This window comes from Odontomachus brunneus, unplaced genomic scaffold (assembly GCF_010583005.1).
Source record: "Odontomachus brunneus isolate Ranch 3 - 2012 unplaced genomic scaffold, Obru_v1 Obru_scaffold_126, whole genome shotgun sequence".
NCBI classification, from domain to species: Eukaryota; Metazoa; Arthropoda; class Insecta; order Hymenoptera; family Formicidae; genus Odontomachus; species Odontomachus brunneus.
In genome coordinates this window covers 57,338-75,748 of record NW_022639576.1, presented here as the reverse complement: position 1 = coordinate 75,748, position 18,411 = coordinate 57,338, and the positions used below count along the sequence as shown (strand labels likewise).

Below are 18,411 nucleotides of genomic sequence, written 5' to 3'. Positions count from 1 at the left end.
ATATATATATAATGTTACAAAAATATATATATGTATTACTCCACCAAGATTATATAAATATTAAGGTTAAATATTTTCGCAGATTTCATATTGAACAGCATTAACAGTAAGTACATTTGGACACTCAATGTTCTCCTCTGTTTTACATTGATACTTTATAATAATACTTATATTTCACGAATCTTCTTTCTCTCTTATAACAATCTTACATATCCTAAGTATAAAGTAGAAAATGACAATCACACTGTATAAAATAGGAAGTAATCTTTACTAGTTTCTTGTATACAATTATTCTTTAGATATATAACGTATTACACATAACGTATGGATCTTTTCTTTTTTTACGATATATTCAATCATCGTACAATTCCCCGTTGTAATTCCTCATACTTAGCCGTTATCTGCCCGCATATGGAATTAAAAATCTGATCTACGATCCTCAAACGCAAATATCGCTCGAGTGAGTAGAACCATAGCGTGTGACAAAATGCCGACAGAATCTATGGGGAGGGATGAAACAAGGAAGACGAAAAAAAAAAAGTAGATTTTAATTTTTATAAAAGCACATTCTCTCCTAGATACATATTATAAGAAACATATTAATTTACTTTGTTATCATTATATCAATACAGGAATGACGGTGCCTAAGATGAACGAACGCTGTTCGGATTGCTGCACGAATTACCCTAGGTGGGTGTCTCGTCCTGACAAATGACTACGCCAACGTTTTAATTCATACGAACGTCGCGATCTTACTCGCGCGCCGTTGAGTCTTCATGTGGCTCTGTGCGTCCCGCAGAGCCAGAAACGCTAGTAAAAAATGATGAAAATATTCAGTTACTTTCTTACTATATGTACACTGCTCGTTGTATGAGATACAACATGTTGCACGCAAGTACGAAGTATTTCGCGGGATATCTTCCGTATTTGCATTCACGAGCATTTCAATGTTACGTCCAAGTTCTTTCTCTTTCTCACTCCTCCTCTTTATACTTTGTCAGTGTATCTATTCCTTAAAGGTCGATATATCTTCACGTATCGTTCGACGTAACGTAGAATTCTTAAAGTTTAATGTAAAAATAAACGGTACGCTCTCTTCTTTAACGTATAAACAAAAGTTTTCACTCATAAGTGCAATATAAAACAAGTATCATTTTCCAGGGGCAGATTTTAAAGTATGTCGTGTCAACGGTCACATTGACAGATTCCGCGTAAGGAAGGCGCACACAAGAGCCTTTTGTTCCTTCTGGAAAGTATCACTGTATAATTTTTCTTGAGCAGAGTATCATCGACAACGGTATCAATAGTAAGTCAGTGAAATATATGTGAGTGTATGTGTATGTTTGTGACTTTATATGTATAACGCGGGGACCCTTCAGCTGGCGTACCGGTGCGTGTGTCTATCATCTCGCTGTGTATGCTTGACACACACACGCACGCATGCTGTCAACTCGACTTACTTTACAATAAATTATTATTCAGTTCTTTTTAGAATTAAAAAAGTTCACTTTTCAAGTCTATACGTGGATTAAGTTTAGAAGAGTAACGTGCTCATGCCACCCATTTCACTTTGCTCCTTAACGAAGATCTCGAAGTACTGGTATATGATTGTGACAGCGAGTAAGATACCGGTACCGGAGCCGATCGCGCCCAAGAAATCCGCCAATACAGAGAGTGCGCCGATACATAGTCCACCGAACGCCGCGGCAGTCGGGATGTAACGGTTCAGCTCGCGGATCATGGAATTATCCCTGTGGCCTCGCATCACCATCTGCTGTTCCCTCAGTTGTTTGGCGACCTGCAAATTTAACGATGCGCATCGTGAACACATTTCCATGCTATTGTCTGTGTTGCAATGTGTCTCTTGGCTATACTGACATCCTTCGCCGAGCTTCCGGAAACTTCGATCCACGTCTTTGAGAAGAAGGCGCACGAGCCAAGCATAAAGAGAATGTACAGCACAGCATGGACGGGATCTTGAACGATGTGACCGACCGATTCCGGTGGTGATAAATAGTAACATAATCCGCCGACTGGATATGATCTGGCTGGACCGCCACCGCCGACGTCTGACCAAACGCCCAACAGATTTACTATGAGATTGCCTTGAAACTTGACGGCGAGCATCTGAGAGATAACATATAGATTGGACACCAAAGCCGACTGGAAGATAATCGGGATGTTGCTGGTGTAGAACAGCTTGATCGGATAGCTGCTATACTGGCCGCGGTATCTAGCGGACTTGATCGGAAGATCCACACGGAAGCCCTAAGAATAAATAAGAAGTTTATTAGATATTAGAGAAACTTTTGCGATACAAGTGTTTCATTTGATAGCTTTGCGTGAATTTTCTTTTAATGTACATCGGCAACTTACCTGGAAGTAGATAACGATAGCAAACACCAGAATAGTAGCGAGAAGATTCATTAGATTCGGAAGATTTTGCCTGTAGAACGCCTCACGGAGAGCTCGGACCTTGTCTTGTCTGGTGGCCAGTAAATGGAACAGAGCGATTATGGCTCCTTCAAATTCTGTACCACGACCTATTAAAGTAGAAGAAAGTTTAGTTGACGGTCATACAATCTCAAAGTTCACATACAGATACACAAATGTATGAAAAATATATTTTATAACATTTTTTAAAATAACAGAAAATATACCAGTATTGACTGTGGCTGGCGAAAACGCTTTCCAAACTATGGTCTCGCAGATATTGGTGGCAATGAAGAGCGATATTCCACTTCCTAATCCATATCCTTTTTGCAACAGCTCGTCCAATAGCAATACGATGAGTCCAGCGACGAACAATTGGATAATAATTAGGAGACAAACGCCAGCTCCGATTTCCGTAGGATCTCCATACATCCCAGTCATTACATAAACAATAGCTTGTCCGACAGTGATAACCATACCAAACACTGTGTAAAGATTATTATACTTTACATCAATTGGATTTTGATAAAAGTATGCCCTTCTTGGCTATGTAACCTGAAGGAAAATATACTGATAAAAATCAGTAGAAATCACTCACACTTCTGTGCTCCATTGAATAACGCTCTATCTTTTGGAGTATCACCAACTTCAATGATCTTTGCGCGATCTAACAGTTGCATGATAAGACCAGAAGTAACGATTGGAGAGATACCCAATTCCATCAATGTTCCTCTATTCGATGCGAGTATCACACGAATCCAATAGAAGGGATCCGCACTGTCCGAAGACATAATACCGAATAATGGAATCTACAAATAGAATCATATATTTGTGATCATGTTCTCTAGTCATTTATAAATTAATGAATTAATTTTTCAACTGAACTTTTCAACTTCAGGACTGTTTTAGATTAACAATATTGTTTATTGACTCACCTGGCAACATACTAAGAAAATAAATAATGTGATTGCAGTCCATAGCATCTTTTCTCTAAACTGAATCTGCAAAGGAATAATAATTATAGTAAGTTTATATTAAAGGGCGATCTGTCACATAAATAGAAAGTAATTCTGTACATTGTATCAGAATTGTCTCATTGACAGATGGTAAGAAATGTCTCATTGTGCCCGAGGCTGACGCGTACGCGAGGTAATTGTGGAATTTAGGAAAAGCGGTACACGAAACTGTAAATACAAGAGAGAGACAGAAATAGATCATACAAACGGTGGAGCCTTACCTTTCTCTGCGGCTTCGCTATTTCCGGCAGTATACTGCAGAATGGCTTGATCACTTCGAGAAACTTGACTGAAAGCAAAGAAGATAAGATGTTTTAGCGCATCTGGAAGCGTAGGGCTCGCGCGGAGACGCGCGTACACGTGGTAATTCGCCTCGCCAACAATATGTTGTGGATTCGCGAGAGGTTACGCGTGCGAGCGAGAACTTTCCGGCGCGTACGTTGCGACCACATCGCGAATATCGCGTTTTATTTGCGCTCGCGGCCAACGGGTATACTCACATCCCATCTTCGCTGTGTTGATGCGACTTTCCTGAGAGCACTGCGGAACGAGTGACGTTCCTTCACAAGATTCCCGAGAATAAACACCACACCGTCAGGCCGAGCAGCCTCTCACTCAGCAAGTGCACACGAACGAAGGTGGCCGCGTATGCTCGACTGGCAAAGTGTAGCGAGTCGTGGCTCACCCCGTCGACACGTATCAATACGCCACTGTCACGTGACCTGATGATGTTGGCCGGCACGCCACGCTCGTATTGTTGCCTTGGGCGTTAGATGGCACGGCGCTCGATCGGTCGGTAAGTACAGTGCGTCAGCTGTTCGCGATCTGACGCTTGTCAAACTCTTCAAGTGCGCGCTTGTTCTCAGGCATCAACGTACGGCGGGTTATCATATGCACAGGGGTAATGTTATTCAACATTAAATCTGAAACATATACCGGGACGAATAGTGCCAAATTATCCATTCTAAATCATAGATTCTCTATCTTTCCGGAAACTATGACTTTAATACTATAACTTTAATATTGAATTTAAAGTCTTCTAATTACTTGGTCATCTTAATTTATGACGTCAGAAGTGAGGAAACGCTTACTCAAAATTCTTGCATCGAAATAAAAATATATCCAAAAAATGTTACATTAATTTTATTTATTTATTTATTTATTTATTAGAAAAAGATTATTGATTCTTAAAAAAGGAAAGGAATATTTTAGAGTTGTGCTTAATTGATTCCAAGTATCACATATCATTTTGTAAATATACCATTTTATTTCAACATGTTTTGCAAGAGTTGTATTTTCTCGCTTCTAACATCATAAATCAAAATGACTGTGGCGAAAGACCAAGGCTCGATTTTATCAACGTTCCCAGATAGCACAGAGAATTCAAAAAGAATTCAGTCGTACATCACCAATTCTGAGTTCATTTTTAGATACAAAAAGAATCCTTTTCACTGAACTGAACTTTGAGGGATTCTTTTTGCATATGAAAATAAGCTCAGAATCGGTGACATACGAATTCTTTTTGAATTCTTTTCGAATTCTCTGTGCTATCTGAGAACGTTAATAAAACCGAGACGTTGGTCTTTCGCCATAGTCATCTGGGTTATTTTTTGGTTTTAAGTAAGATTTAAATATATATCTGTCTCTATTCCGTCTCAGGAAGAAAGATAGACACATGTTTAAGTCTCGCTTAAAATCAAAATAATGTTGGCGCAATCAAGCTTTAAATCTATTGTAGACCGGGACTTATCGGAGTTACCGCGAAGTGTAAATTGTGTAAATTGTCTCTTTCTTATTCACATGATTGAATATCGGTGCATTTTAGTCAAGAGCTCATATTTCATGTAGGAAAACGCACGATCTATCCGACAAATGGTTTGTTCCAACTGATTAATTTGTCATTTCTATTATCTTCGCGCCGTTTATGTAGTCGTATATCTCAAACAGTACACAATATTTACAAAATATTTTAGAAATATCCCAGCAAACAAGATGACGTCAAATGACGTCTTAATGACGTATTATTGACGTTAGAGACGTCAATAATACGTCATTAGGACATCATTTGACGTCATTTTGTTTGCTGGGATCTATATTTCTAAAATATTGTGTGAATATTGTGTACTGTCTGGGATGTTTGCAACTATGCAGTATCGTATATGTATTTATGAATGCACGGAAGAAACAGTTCCGTTAGTTGATCGAATTTTCTATTATCTGGGAATAAGATAAAAAGAACTTGTAGGAGCAGAAAGAATATTGTAGGATATTTGTACAATTGCTCTCAGTATCTCAACTGAGTTTTAATACAATTGAATGTTTAGACGAATATTTTCGGTAACAGAATTATTATTTCTTGTCAGAATTTTTCGTCTAATCCTCATTCAGTTGCACGAACTGGAATTTATTTTCCGTGTGTATGTGTGTTCTCTCTGTACTTTCTTATACATTTTATTTCCTTATCACAAATCTCACAAGCCATTGGCATGTTATTTAATTGCTCTACGCTTTGCAAATCCTTTTTTTATAATTTTCTTTCGTTAAGTCTTATCTGAATATATTTTTTCTTGCATTTTCTATGAGTCAAAATCTAACAATACTTTACAGTTTTAACTGTAAACTTGGCGCGGTATGTCGACTTTTGCATGTACCTAGCCACAAATGACTCATTGGTCGAAACCGTCAAATTGATGTCATCAGTCGACGAGTTATTTCTCGCTGGGTAAGCTAGCTAAAATGTTATCTCTTATCTCTTAATTAAGTACAAAAAATATCTTAGACAAATGCGCTCATACAGCACAAATCCTAGAGACGTTTCAAAGATATTTCTAGAACGTATCTGGAATGTATTTTGAACATTTGTACTGTATGAGTTGCTTGTTTCATAGAAGATCATTTAACGGTGATTTTATAAGTGAAGCAACGTTCATATTTCTCTTTATACCTCCTCCGAATAATGAGGTCGAGGTATATACTTGCCTATAAACATATGGGACAATCCCAAGTAGAACAAAAAGTCATATAAAAGTCAAAACGATGTAAGTCAAATGATATAAAAGTAATGTCATTTTGACGTCAAATGGTACTATTTTCATGACAATTTCATGACATTGATGTCAAAATGATCTTGACATCAAAATGATTTTGTGTTCTACCTAGGAATTCAATTCGCAGATAGCACAGAGAATTAAAAAAAATTTAGTCATATGTAATTTTGATTTTATTTTTAGGTGCAAAAAAAATTCTTTTCACTGAACTCTAAAGAATTCTTTTTGCATCTGAAAATGAACTCAGAATTGGTGATATACGACTGAATTCTTTTTGAATTTTTTTTTAATTCTCTGTGCTACCTGAGTTATATTCGTTAAAATATTTACGGACATATTTCGTTCTGTTAGTCGTTCCGTAACTATGTTACTACGTTAAATAATTGTGCAATATGTTTGCTGTGACAAATTATCGTCTTATAGATCCCCATAATCTCTCTCCCTTTCTTGTTCCATAATGAAACGTGGAAGTTTCGACTGGTCAAGGTAGGGGAGGCCGTATATAAGAATCACCTGCATTTAAGTTTTATTCCTTCCTTTCAGTTTGACAAAAAGTCTTCCTGATAAATAGTGATTTTTTCGCATTATACGTTACATTTTTGAATATATTTCGGATTATATATACTAAATTGTGAGACGCGTAATTTGCACATCGTTGGTATGAATTCTCGTTGCTCTCGTCTACACCAGATAAGTGAGTGAAAGGATATCCTTCTTGTGGCCCAACGAGCTACATGTGTATGTTACGCTAAAAAGAACTAAAGGAGTCAGTGCTGACAGTGCGGCGTGTATTATGTAATATTTCTTTTGGTGTCGACATGGCAATTGAACGAGACGAATTAACTGTTTTTGTACGTATTATAACGATAAATTAGGCGAATAGAAAGCAAGAAAGAGAGTAAGCAAGAGAAACGCGATTATAATTATCAAAAGATGACCGTGGCTTATTTTAATATCGATAATCAGTATCGGGAAATATTTACATCGCTATAGCAATGTAAATGTCTTTCATGTGTCCACATAGCATCAAGGTGTTATTATTACTAGGAAAAGGTTACAATACTTATAAACCTTTTATATGAGAATACAACGTTGTATTAATTTTCTTTAGCAGCAAGCAGTACGTTAATACTACTAAGCCATCAACTTAAGATAATAAAGGAATTATATTTTGATCGATTTTGAAATAATATTAATTTAACTATAAGGCGACTTTGTATCAACCAAGAGAACTTTGTATCAATATTTGGATTTGATGTTAATTGAAAGTCCTTGAAAGTAACATTTTAAAATCATAATAACGTCATGACCATATCTTTGACAACATAATTAAAAGCTTCTTAAGCTTTTGTTATGTGTGGAGTACGAACATCTATACGTGAAAAAACAATTTCGTTAGTTATTAGTTATTAAGCGCGGTTAGTTAGTTCTTATAAATTATAATTAAATTTTTCATTGTTTAGTAAGAATAAGGATCAGATGAAAAATTCAGTCGTAAAAAAACACTTTTAGAAGAGAAAGATTCCTGAATGAGGCTTTTACTCAATCAAGTTATTGCAACCAAGTTTAGTACAGCTGAATATTCAGATAAATGTTTTAGATATAATGGCAATATCATTTTTTATCGCCGAATTTTCATCTGATTCTATTCGATTGCACGAACTGAGATTTTTCCCGTGTACTAATGGGATATTTGTAAACTTTAACACGATATATCAGAAAAATCCACATACCACGCTTGTAATTGTCGATTGCGATAGTATCCGTGGAAGGTGTACAAGTACATAAAAGATTCTTATTTTTATTTGAAAGAAATATAATCTCACGTTCTCTATTTTTTTTTCATGGGTGTTTTTATTTCCCAGATAACACACACATATCAGAAACGTTTCTTAACCGTATCTATAGTTTCAGAACCGTAAAGCACCAACAAGAAACGTTTTAACAAGAACCTTTCTGAAACTTTATTTATGAAACGTTTATAAAACGTTTCTTCAACAATTTTTTTCGCCAAAATAATGTCTTACCTAACGTTTTTTGAGTGGACATTTTTACTTATGAGAAACGTTTCAGAAACGTTTATGAAACGTTTTGGAAACGTTTTGGTTATGAAACGTTTGGTTCTAACGTTTATAAAACATTTCTAAAACTTGTGTGTGCTACCTGGGTTATATCTTGTTTCTTTTACATTTCTTTTAGACATCTTAAAAAAAAACATCTTTTAATCCTTTGTGATTAAATTCTAAATTTTGTTGGAAATTCTTCACACGCAAAACATAATCCGAGTAGTATTTCTTGCTTGTGAGATAACACGCAGATTATCGTCGTGCTTATCAGACATCCCTCGTCTTCTGCTGATTATCATCATCGTCGGTATAATTGATGGTGTTACCATACAAACACAAGTAATTCGCTCATCCACGCGGCTCAATGATTCCATTCGTTCGAATCCGTTCCTCTCGAACACTTCTACTCTTGAACTTCCGCCGTTTTCTCAGTGATACTCTCACATCTTTTAACTGAACTGATCTGAATCGCAATCATATTTTAGTTTCGAGCGATAGAACACGCTTCTCCACATAATGGCAATAAAAATATCGTTTTGTGACAATTCACTCCGTAAATCACGCAATGATTCGTTCTCGTCATGTGCACATTTTATACTTTTCGCATAGAAAACGGATTGACAAATGTGCTGTAGTTTAGAGTGAAAAAGAAAATAAAATTGGAAGGAAAGTGCGAAAAAGTATCAAAAGCACAGTGTGGCTTGAAGATAAACATAAGCCATTTTGCCTGCACTTTTTGTACTCGTTGCAATCGTTTTTATTTTCCATTTCTTTTCCACCAAATCTCATCAGCTCTTTTTAAATACAGAAAGTGTAATACAGTTTAATCAGAAGGAGCGATCCTTATTTCGTGTTTCAACATTCTGTAGCGTTTCGTTTATGTATTAAAAGTATTTTGCAAGGTTGGGTGAGTTAACTTTTTTTTTCTAAGTTAAGTTAAAGTTAATGACTTTGAAAATTTAACTTAGTTAAGACAAAGTTAACCTATGATGAAATTAATTGAATTAAAAGTTAAGTTAATAAAAAAAAAAATTAAAAAATTAAAAGTTAAATTTGTTTCACTTCACTTCATGACTTCAGTTTTATAAATAACGGAAAAAACAAATATACACCTTATTTGAAAACAAGTTTTATTTACAGATATTTATTAAATTTAAGTAATAAAATTTTTTCGAAAGGACCCCGTACTAATCATATGAAAAATGTGGTTTCAGTTGAATTGATTGAAACTATGATATCTTGTAATCAGCTTATAAGATGCTGATAAAAAATCTTTAACAAAAAATGTGAAAAAATGGACAGTTTTTTTCTAGCGCTATTAGAAAGTTGCTATTTTACGTCTAATCGAACCTTTATCTACAGTACACAGATTGCTTTTTTAACTGATAGGCAGTTATATATAACCATACGTGTGTCCATTATTGAATAGATTTATGTCTCAGTATATATATGTGGTGCGGGAAGGGGGGTGTAATATAGATGTGTATTTGTATCGATAGTTATTCTATTATTATGTCTGACATTATTACGTCCAAAAAATGTGTGTGTGTGTATATATATATGAAGACATATTTTATTTCTTATGGAAATCTATGTACTCGTGTATATTTCCAAGTTCTGTGTGTATCATCAAATAAAAACGCTTAATAATGTATGTTCAAGTTAAAAAATGTCTTGCTAAAAATATAGTCAGATTAATTTATAGTTTATAGTGCTTTTATGTGCAATAACAGTATTATTACGTAATGTAACATAGTGAAAAGAAAAGTCAGCTTCTAGCTTTAGATGTTTCTTTTATGTAAAGATGAGTTACAAATTGTCTTTACAAAAATTACCATCTACCGACTGCTACTTACACTCGGTTATGGTACTTTTAGATTCAGTCATAAGTCACCAATTCTGAATTTATTTTTAGATGCAAAAAGAATTCTTTTCTGAACTGCAGGCCTATTCTGTAATTTTTAACGCTAATTTCGTTATCACTAAACTTCGTTGCGCAGCTATTTTAAAATATCTACGCGTCGACATATAACGCATGCGTTATCTCATAACGTACAAAATAGACCTGCTGAACTCTGAAGAATTTTTTTGCATTTCAAAATGAACTCAGAATTGATGACATACGACTGAATTCTTTTTGAATATTTTTTTTAATTCTCTGTGCTATCTGAGTTATGTTTGTTAAAATATTTACGGACGTATTTCGTTCTGTTAGTCGTTCTGTAACTATGTTACTATGTTAAATAATTGTGCAATATGTTTGCTGTGAATTATCCTCTTATCAATCCCCATCAATCTCTCTCTCTTTCTCGGCCGTAGATCATTATCGCGATAGTCTAAGTGATATCGATCGCTTTGGATAATTTTATTTTCACGATTAAATGGTGCGATTGGTGATGTTTTCATGAATTATCACGTTAAAATAAAAACGAATATCTGGACCATTTATCAAGTTAATTTTTGTCGATTAGTTCTGTCTGTATATATTTTTTTTTTCATTTGCGCGTTTCATAATGAAACATGGAAGCGTTTCGATCGGTGAAGGTAGGGGAGGCCGTATATAAGAACTACCTGCACAGCATTTAGGTTTTACTCCCTCCTTCCAGTTTGACAAAGAGTGTTCCTAATAAATAGTGGTTTTTTTCGCATTATACGTTACATCTTTGAATATTTCGGTGACCATATATATTACATTATGATACGCGTAATTTGCACATCGTTGGTATGCATTCTCGTTACTCTCGTCTACACCAGGTAAGTGAGTGAAAGGATATCCTTCTCGTGGCCTAACGAGCTACATGTGTACGTTACGCTAAAAAGAAACGAAGGAGTCAGTGCTGACAGTGCGGTATATATTGTGTAATATTTCTTTTGGTGTCAACACGGCAATTGAACGAGACGAATTAACTGTTTTTGTGTGTATTATAACGATAAATTATGCAAATAGAAAGAAAGAAGGAAAGTAAGCAAGATAAACGCGATTATAATTATCAAAGGATGACCTGCGAACCGTGGTTTATTTTAATAGTATCGATAATCGGTATCGGGAAATATTTGCATCGCTATCGCAATGTAAATTTCTTTCATATGTCCACATAGCACCAAAGTGTTATTATTACTAAGAAAAGGTTACAATACTTATAAATCTTTTATATGAGAATACAATGTTGTATTAACTTTCTTTAGCAGCGAGCAATATGTTAATACTACTAAGCCATCAGTTTAAGATAATAAGGGAATTATATTTTGATAGATATTGAAATTATATTAATTTAACTATAAGGTAACTGTGAATTAACCAAGAAAACCTTGTATCAATATCCGGGTTTGATGTTGGTTAAAAATTCTTGGCCTATATTCTGAATCCTCTTTTATGTATAAAAGTGCCTCTAAAAGAGACTTAAGAGCCACCTGATTGGCTGAGAAGCTATATTCAAGGTACTTTTATCGATAAAAGAAAGTTCAGAATGAGTGTTTGAAAATAACATTTTAAAGTCATGATAATGTCACGGCCATATTTTCACAACATAATTAAAAGCTTTTTAAGCTTTTGTTATGTGTGAGGTACAAACATCTATACGGAAAAACAATTTCGTCAGTTATTGCGCGCGCTTAGTTAGTTCTTATAAATTATAATTAAATTTTTCATTGTTTAGTAAGAATAGAGATCAGATGAGAAACTCGATCGTAAGAAAACACTTTGAAAAAATGATTCCTGAACGAGGCTTCTACTCAGTCAATCAAGTTATCTTCTACTCAGTCAATCAAGTTATTGCAACCAAGTTTAAGTACAGCTGAATATTCAGACAAATGTTTTAGGTATAACAGCGGTATCATTTTTTATCGCCGAGTTTTTATGTGATCCTATTCGATTGCACGAACTGAAATTTTTCCCGTGTACTAATGAGATATTTACAATTTTGTAAACTCTAACACAATCAGAAAGATCCACATACCATGCTTGTAATTGTCGACTGCAATAGTATCCGTGGAAGGTGTACAAATACATAAAAGATTCTTATTTTTATTTGAAAGAAATATATCCAGGTAGCACATACACATATCAGAAACGTTTTTTTTTTAACGTATCTATAGTTTCAGAACCGTAAAGCACCAATAAGAAATGTTTTAACAGAAACCTTCCTGAAACCTTATTTATGAAATGTTTATAAAACATTTCTTCAACGATTTTTTTCGCAAAAATAATGTTTCACCAAAAATAGGTCCTAGGGAATTGCTGACTTCCGACTAATTCCGCACATTATTTCGAGGTAGTGCAGGTTCGGTTAATGCATATGGGCTGCGTTCTTTTATTCGCAACAGATGCAGCTGATGTCATGTTATCCTTCGATTTTACTGAATGTTAAATAAAGATAGAATGACATCGGCTGCATCTGTTGCGAATAAAAGACACAGCCATGGCGTCTGTTTCTCACGCGATAAGAAGTGTAAAACAGACATTAATAAAATATACGATAATTACGCAACCGATAATTACGGTTGACGCAACCGACAATAAATCATATGAAGTGTTTTTGTTTCCACAAGATTACGAACAAGCATTATCAGGTAAGTTACATTATTAAACAAAATGAGAACGAAAATACAGGAATGTTTAAGGATATTATGAAAAACTTGCAAATTTAATAATATCTAATTCATATTATTACAGATAATAATTATGCTTCCAAAATTTTGGAAAACGTTAAAAAAATCGGATTAAGTGCACAAGAAAAGGAAGTAGAAATTGTTACTAATGATAAGGAAAAAGAAGATGTAAACAAGGAGAATAGTTTTAACAAAGAAACAAATTTAGACAGTGATGAGAATACTGAAACTGTTATACTGAATTATTTTCACTAAAAATAATTAGGTTATTTATTTAATATAATAGTAATAATATAAGTTGCTTTTCAGCAAGAGACAAGTCTATACATCATTCTGTCTTTTTCCATATTTAGTGAGTAACAAAGATAGGATAATAGTTATCTTATAGATAGGATAAGATTTATATCTCTTGCTGGAAAGCTATAGTCGTACATATTTAATATAGTATTGTATAGTTTTAAAAGATGTATTAAAAAAATTAAAAAAATATAATATTATATATATATATTTAATATAATAAATTTTTATATATATATTTAATATAATAAATTTAAAAAAATGTACTATATTTTGTGCGCCAAGTACAACTGGTGTTATCTTATTCATAATTATAATAATGTTCTTTACCATTTATAGATTGATTTCAGTTAGGTTATGTCTTTACGACATAAGCCACTGCACGATACTAAAAACGCGTTCCGTTTTCCTACGCTGTTACTACTGCTTAACAATTTTGGAATAACAAATATGGCTGGTTTCAATATCAATACTGTCAGTAGTGTTAGCACTATTTCGAAACGCAGCCTCAATCATAAGATTGCAGCAAATTTGCAGCATATATACTACCATTATATTGGCATAATATATACTACCATTATGTCGGCAAAGCATGCCGAAATTACTTGAAGGCAGAGTGCTAGTAAAAATCGAACAAGACGTGTCGAGCAATATGTGACGACAAATTTGCAGCAAACAGCGAACAAGACGTGCCGAGCAACGCGTGACGGCAAATTTACGGCAAAATCGAGCAAGATATGCCGGCTATGAACAGGCCAAAACTACCTGAGTAGAATTTGCACTTTATGAGAATCTAGTCATTATATAATAAATTTGTATCTAATACACACATACACATTATTATTAGTTAGTGTAACTAAACAGTGATGAACCAGTAATGTAACGCTTTTGCGAATAGCTATATTAATTAATAATGAGATAAAATAAACTAAAATAAACATAGTTATGAGGTAAAAAATCAAAACTAGTTGCTAGGCAATATCACTTTTTCTAATGAGGATATAACATAAGTTACCTAGTACCCAGCAAACAATTTGATACCAAATTGTCGCCAAATTGACACCAAATATGACCAAAACTTGACGGCAAATCCGATGCCATCTGCGTCCGCAATATGTTTGGATTTTCCCAGATAGAAATGCGTGATGATCATATTTCATCACAATGTGACTTCATACTATGACTCCAATTTGATACGTTTCTAAAGATCATTACGTGATCTCATGACATGAGCATCAGATGCACACAAATGATGTACAAATGATATTGTAAATTCTTGACATGATGTTGATTATTATTATTAAATGAGGTATTTTTGTGACATCGTAACATGTCTACATTCTGAGGCGCATATGAGCCCGCATCAGTGTCTATTCTTGTCCTTATGCTTGAAGATACATGAATACAATATCAGAATGAATATATTTTTCTATCTGGGTTGTTAGCAAAGCTTAGTGACAAAATCTGACGCCAAATTGTCGCCAAATACCGAGCAAAGTTTGGCGTCAAAATAACTGCGCCGCACAAACCTTGGTCGGTATTTGGCGTTAGATTTCACCAAGCTTTGTTCGGTATTTGGCATCAATTTGGCGTCAAATTGCTCCGCACAAACCTTGCTCGGTATTTGGCGTCAGATTTTGTCACCAAGTTTTGCTAACAAAACCCAAGCATATTACGCAGATGGCATCGGATTTGCCGTCAAGTTTTCGTCATATTTGGTGTCAATTTGGCAACAATTTGGTACCAAATTGTTTGCTGGGAGAGTTTAATATTGTATCGAACATCATTATGAACATACTTTGACCGCGATTTGGAAGTTTCAATAATGTTGAAATAGAGTTGTCATAATCGTTGCGTTTTAATCGTCAGAAATATTTTTAAGATGTTGATCTCAAATAAATGTTAAAGTAACAATTTTTTGAAAAATATATTTTTTGTAATGTGTTTTTGAAACGTTTAAACAATATTCAGAAAAATCATATCACAAAATAACATGTAAAAAATATAAATGCAATATTATTAAAAAATGTCCAAACAATGCACATGGACTCAATGTTTTTAAACGTTAATTTAATGTTTCTTGCTTATTGGGCGTGCTGCAATTTTGTCGCTATTCTGTCGACAAAACGTGCAGCACGCTTTGCCAAAATTTGCCTTTGACACGTTTGGCTATCAGGGTTATAAAACGTTTTGAAAACGGTTATAAAAGGTTTGCTTTTAACGTTTATAAAACATTTCTGAAACGTGTGTGTGCTACCTGAGCTACGTGAGTAATCTCACGTCCTCTGTTTTTCTTTTACAAGTGTTCTTATTTATATCTTGTTTCCTCTTTTACATTTCTTTTAGACGTCTTAAAAAAAACATCTTTTAATCATTTATGCTGCTGGAAATTCTTCACGCGCGAAACATAATCCGAGTAATATTTCTTGTTTGTGAAGTAACATGCAGTTTATCGTCGTGCTTATCAGAGATCCCCCGTCTTCTGCTGATTAGTATCATCATCGACGCTACAATTGGTGATATTACCCTACAACCCACAAGTAATTTGCTCATCCGCGCAGCTCAACGATTCTATTCGTTCGAATCCGTTCCTCTCGAACACTTCTACTCTTGAACTTCCGCCGTTTTCTCAGTGATACTCTCATATCTTTTAACCGAACCGGTCTGGATCGCAGTCATATTTTAGTTTCGAGTGATAGAGCACGTTTCTCCACATAACGGCAATGTAAATATCGTTTTGTGACGCATTCACTCCGTAGATTATGCATAGTGATTCGTTCTCGTCACGTGCACTTTTTACACTTTTCGCATAGAAAACGGATTGACGAATGTGCCGTAGTTTAGAGTGAAAAAGAAAATAAAAGTGGGAGAGAAGTACGAAAAAGTGTCAAAAGCACAGTGTGGCCTGAAGATAAATATAAGACTTTTTTGTCTACACTTTTTGTATTCGTTGCAATTGTTCTTATTTTCCTTTTCTTTTCCATTAAGTCTGAAATGTGTATCATCAGCTCTTATTAAATGCAGAAAGTATAATACAATTTAACCAGAAGGAGTGACCCTAATTTCGTGTTTCGACATTCTGTAGCGTTTCGTTTATGTATTAAAAGTATTTTGTAACTTATTTATAATGATGTGATAATAATAATAACTTTATCGTTTAAATTTTCAATTGAATTTTAGTTAAAGTACAGTTAAGATGAAAATTATGATCAACGTGAGTGTGAAAGGAGTTTCAAGATTTATCTAGTTGCATATAATGCATAGAAAAATTACATAGTTAATTTACAAAATTGTACAATATACATGACATAAATATCACAATTTACTTTATATTTTATTTAGGCAAGTTGCAGGTGACTCCAATGTGTGTGTTGAGAAAGTGACAGACACTTATGGTCTTTCCGAAGGCCCTCATTGGGATCACCGTAGTCAGAAATTATATTTTGTCGACATATATAATCAGTTCATACGTAGGCTAGATCCTGCAACAGGTGTTGTAACCAATGCATACATAAGTAAGACTATGCATCTCTTCTTCACATATCACATATTATATCACAAGATAATATAACAACTCATTCAATAATATTCTTTTAGAACATGGCACTGTTGGAGTTGTTATACCTGTAGATGGTTCTTCTGATCAACTCATAGCAGGTGCTGGAAAAGATATTGTTTTGGTTACATGGGATGGAGAAAAAGATGAGAAGGAGGTACCAACCGAAGTTCTGTGTTCTGTTGATGAGAAAAATGTTAAAACAAGAATCAATGATGGAAAAGTTGATTCCTCTGGGAGACTTTGGCTAGGTAAGTAAAAAATATCTAAATATCGTCATATTAGTCATGATCAATGAAATTATATGCTATATGTTTTCAATATGTTTATATATAAATTAACATTTTCTATAATAGGCACTATGGGTGAAAATGAGGTTGGAAATTTAATTCCTGGTATAGGATCATTTTACCACATTGACAGTCAAAACAAATTATGTATTCCCATGAAGGAAATATCTCCCGTTTCCATAAGCAATGGATTAGCATGGAACAAAGAAGATGATACATTCTATTATATTGATTCGCCTACTCGTCAAATTGCAGCATATGATTATGATCCAAACAGTGGAAAGATATGTAAGAGGCTTTAGTGTACATTTCTATAATTATATTGATTTGTAGCATAAATTTTTGTACAGTTGAAAACAATCATAAAATTGCTAAATAAATTTGCAGCTGTGTATATAATTTTTACATTTTAGCTAATAGGAGAATTGTATTCAACTTGAACACTACTAACTTATCTGGAGTGCCTGATGGAATGACCATAGATACAGATGGCAATCTTTGGGTAGCTTTGTTTGGCGGAAGTCAGGTAAGTATATAGAATGGATTCACTTAAAATATAAAAAATACATTGGAAATAAATTTTGTAAAGATTATTATAGATCTTATATGTTATGGAAAATATATATCAATATTTATGGAAATTATGCGTGATTCAACCACAAATCTTTTGACCAGGTCATCAATGTAAATCCGAAAACAGGGAAAATATTACGTGTAGTCAAAATCCCGGCCGAAAATGTAACCAGTGCCACATTTGGAGGTCCGTTTCTCGACATTCTTTATGTAACCACTTCGGGCCACGGTTTAACGGCAGAACAGCAAGAGAAGACTCCTAAAGCAGGTGCTTTATTCGCGGTAAAAGGCTTAGGAGTTCGCGGAAGTCTCGCGAATGCGTTTCGAAATGAATGCGTTGATAAATGTACTTAGACGAATGCGTTTCGAATGAATTAATAAAACAGGTAATGGACAATTGATCGAAAAAGATATATATATATATATATGAAGACATATTTTGTTTCTTATGGAAATCTATGTACTCGTGTGTATCATCAAATAAAAACGCTTAACAATGTATGTTTAAGCTAAAAATGTCTTGCT

At 34.3% G+C, this 18,411-nt stretch overlaps 2 protein-coding genes across 3 annotated transcripts; one reads left to right on the top strand and one right to left on the bottom strand.

The window, feature by feature from the left end:
- Positions 1–249: 249 nt before the first annotated feature.
- Positions 250–4,130, bottom strand: LOC116849844 (protein transport protein Sec61 subunit alpha). Its single transcript, XM_032827427.1, has 8 exons — positions 3,950–4,130; positions 3,671–3,738; positions 3,369–3,434; positions 3,032–3,242; positions 2,661–2,918; positions 2,377–2,543; positions 1,879–2,268; positions 250–1,798 (listed from the first exon to the last, which is right to left on the bottom strand). Exons 1-8 carry the CDS (start codon positions 3,954–3,956, stop codon positions 1,535–1,537), a joined length of 1,431 nt encoding a protein of 476 aa, XP_032683318.1. The 5' UTR covers positions 3,957–4,130; the 3' UTR covers positions 250–1,534.
- Positions 4,131–11,143: 7,013 nt separating this feature from the next.
- LOC116849845 (regucalcin-like) lies at positions 11,144–18,387 on the top strand. 2 transcript variants are annotated; one of them, XM_032827428.1, is made up of 6 exons: positions 11,144–11,316; positions 16,810–16,982; positions 17,065–17,274; positions 17,380–17,601; positions 17,727–17,839; positions 17,989–18,387. In XM_032827428.1, exons 1-6 carry the CDS (start codon positions 11,258–11,260, stop codon positions 18,238–18,240), a joined length of 1,029 nt encoding a protein of 342 aa, XP_032683319.1. In that variant the 5' UTR covers positions 11,144–11,257; the 3' UTR covers positions 18,241–18,387. The 2 variants fall into 2 exon arrangements, with proteins under 2 accessions (XP_032683319.1, XP_032683320.1); XM_032827429.1 differs by lacking the exon at positions 11,144–11,316 and adding an exon at positions 15,559–16,192.
- Positions 18,388–18,411: the final 24 nt, after the last annotated feature.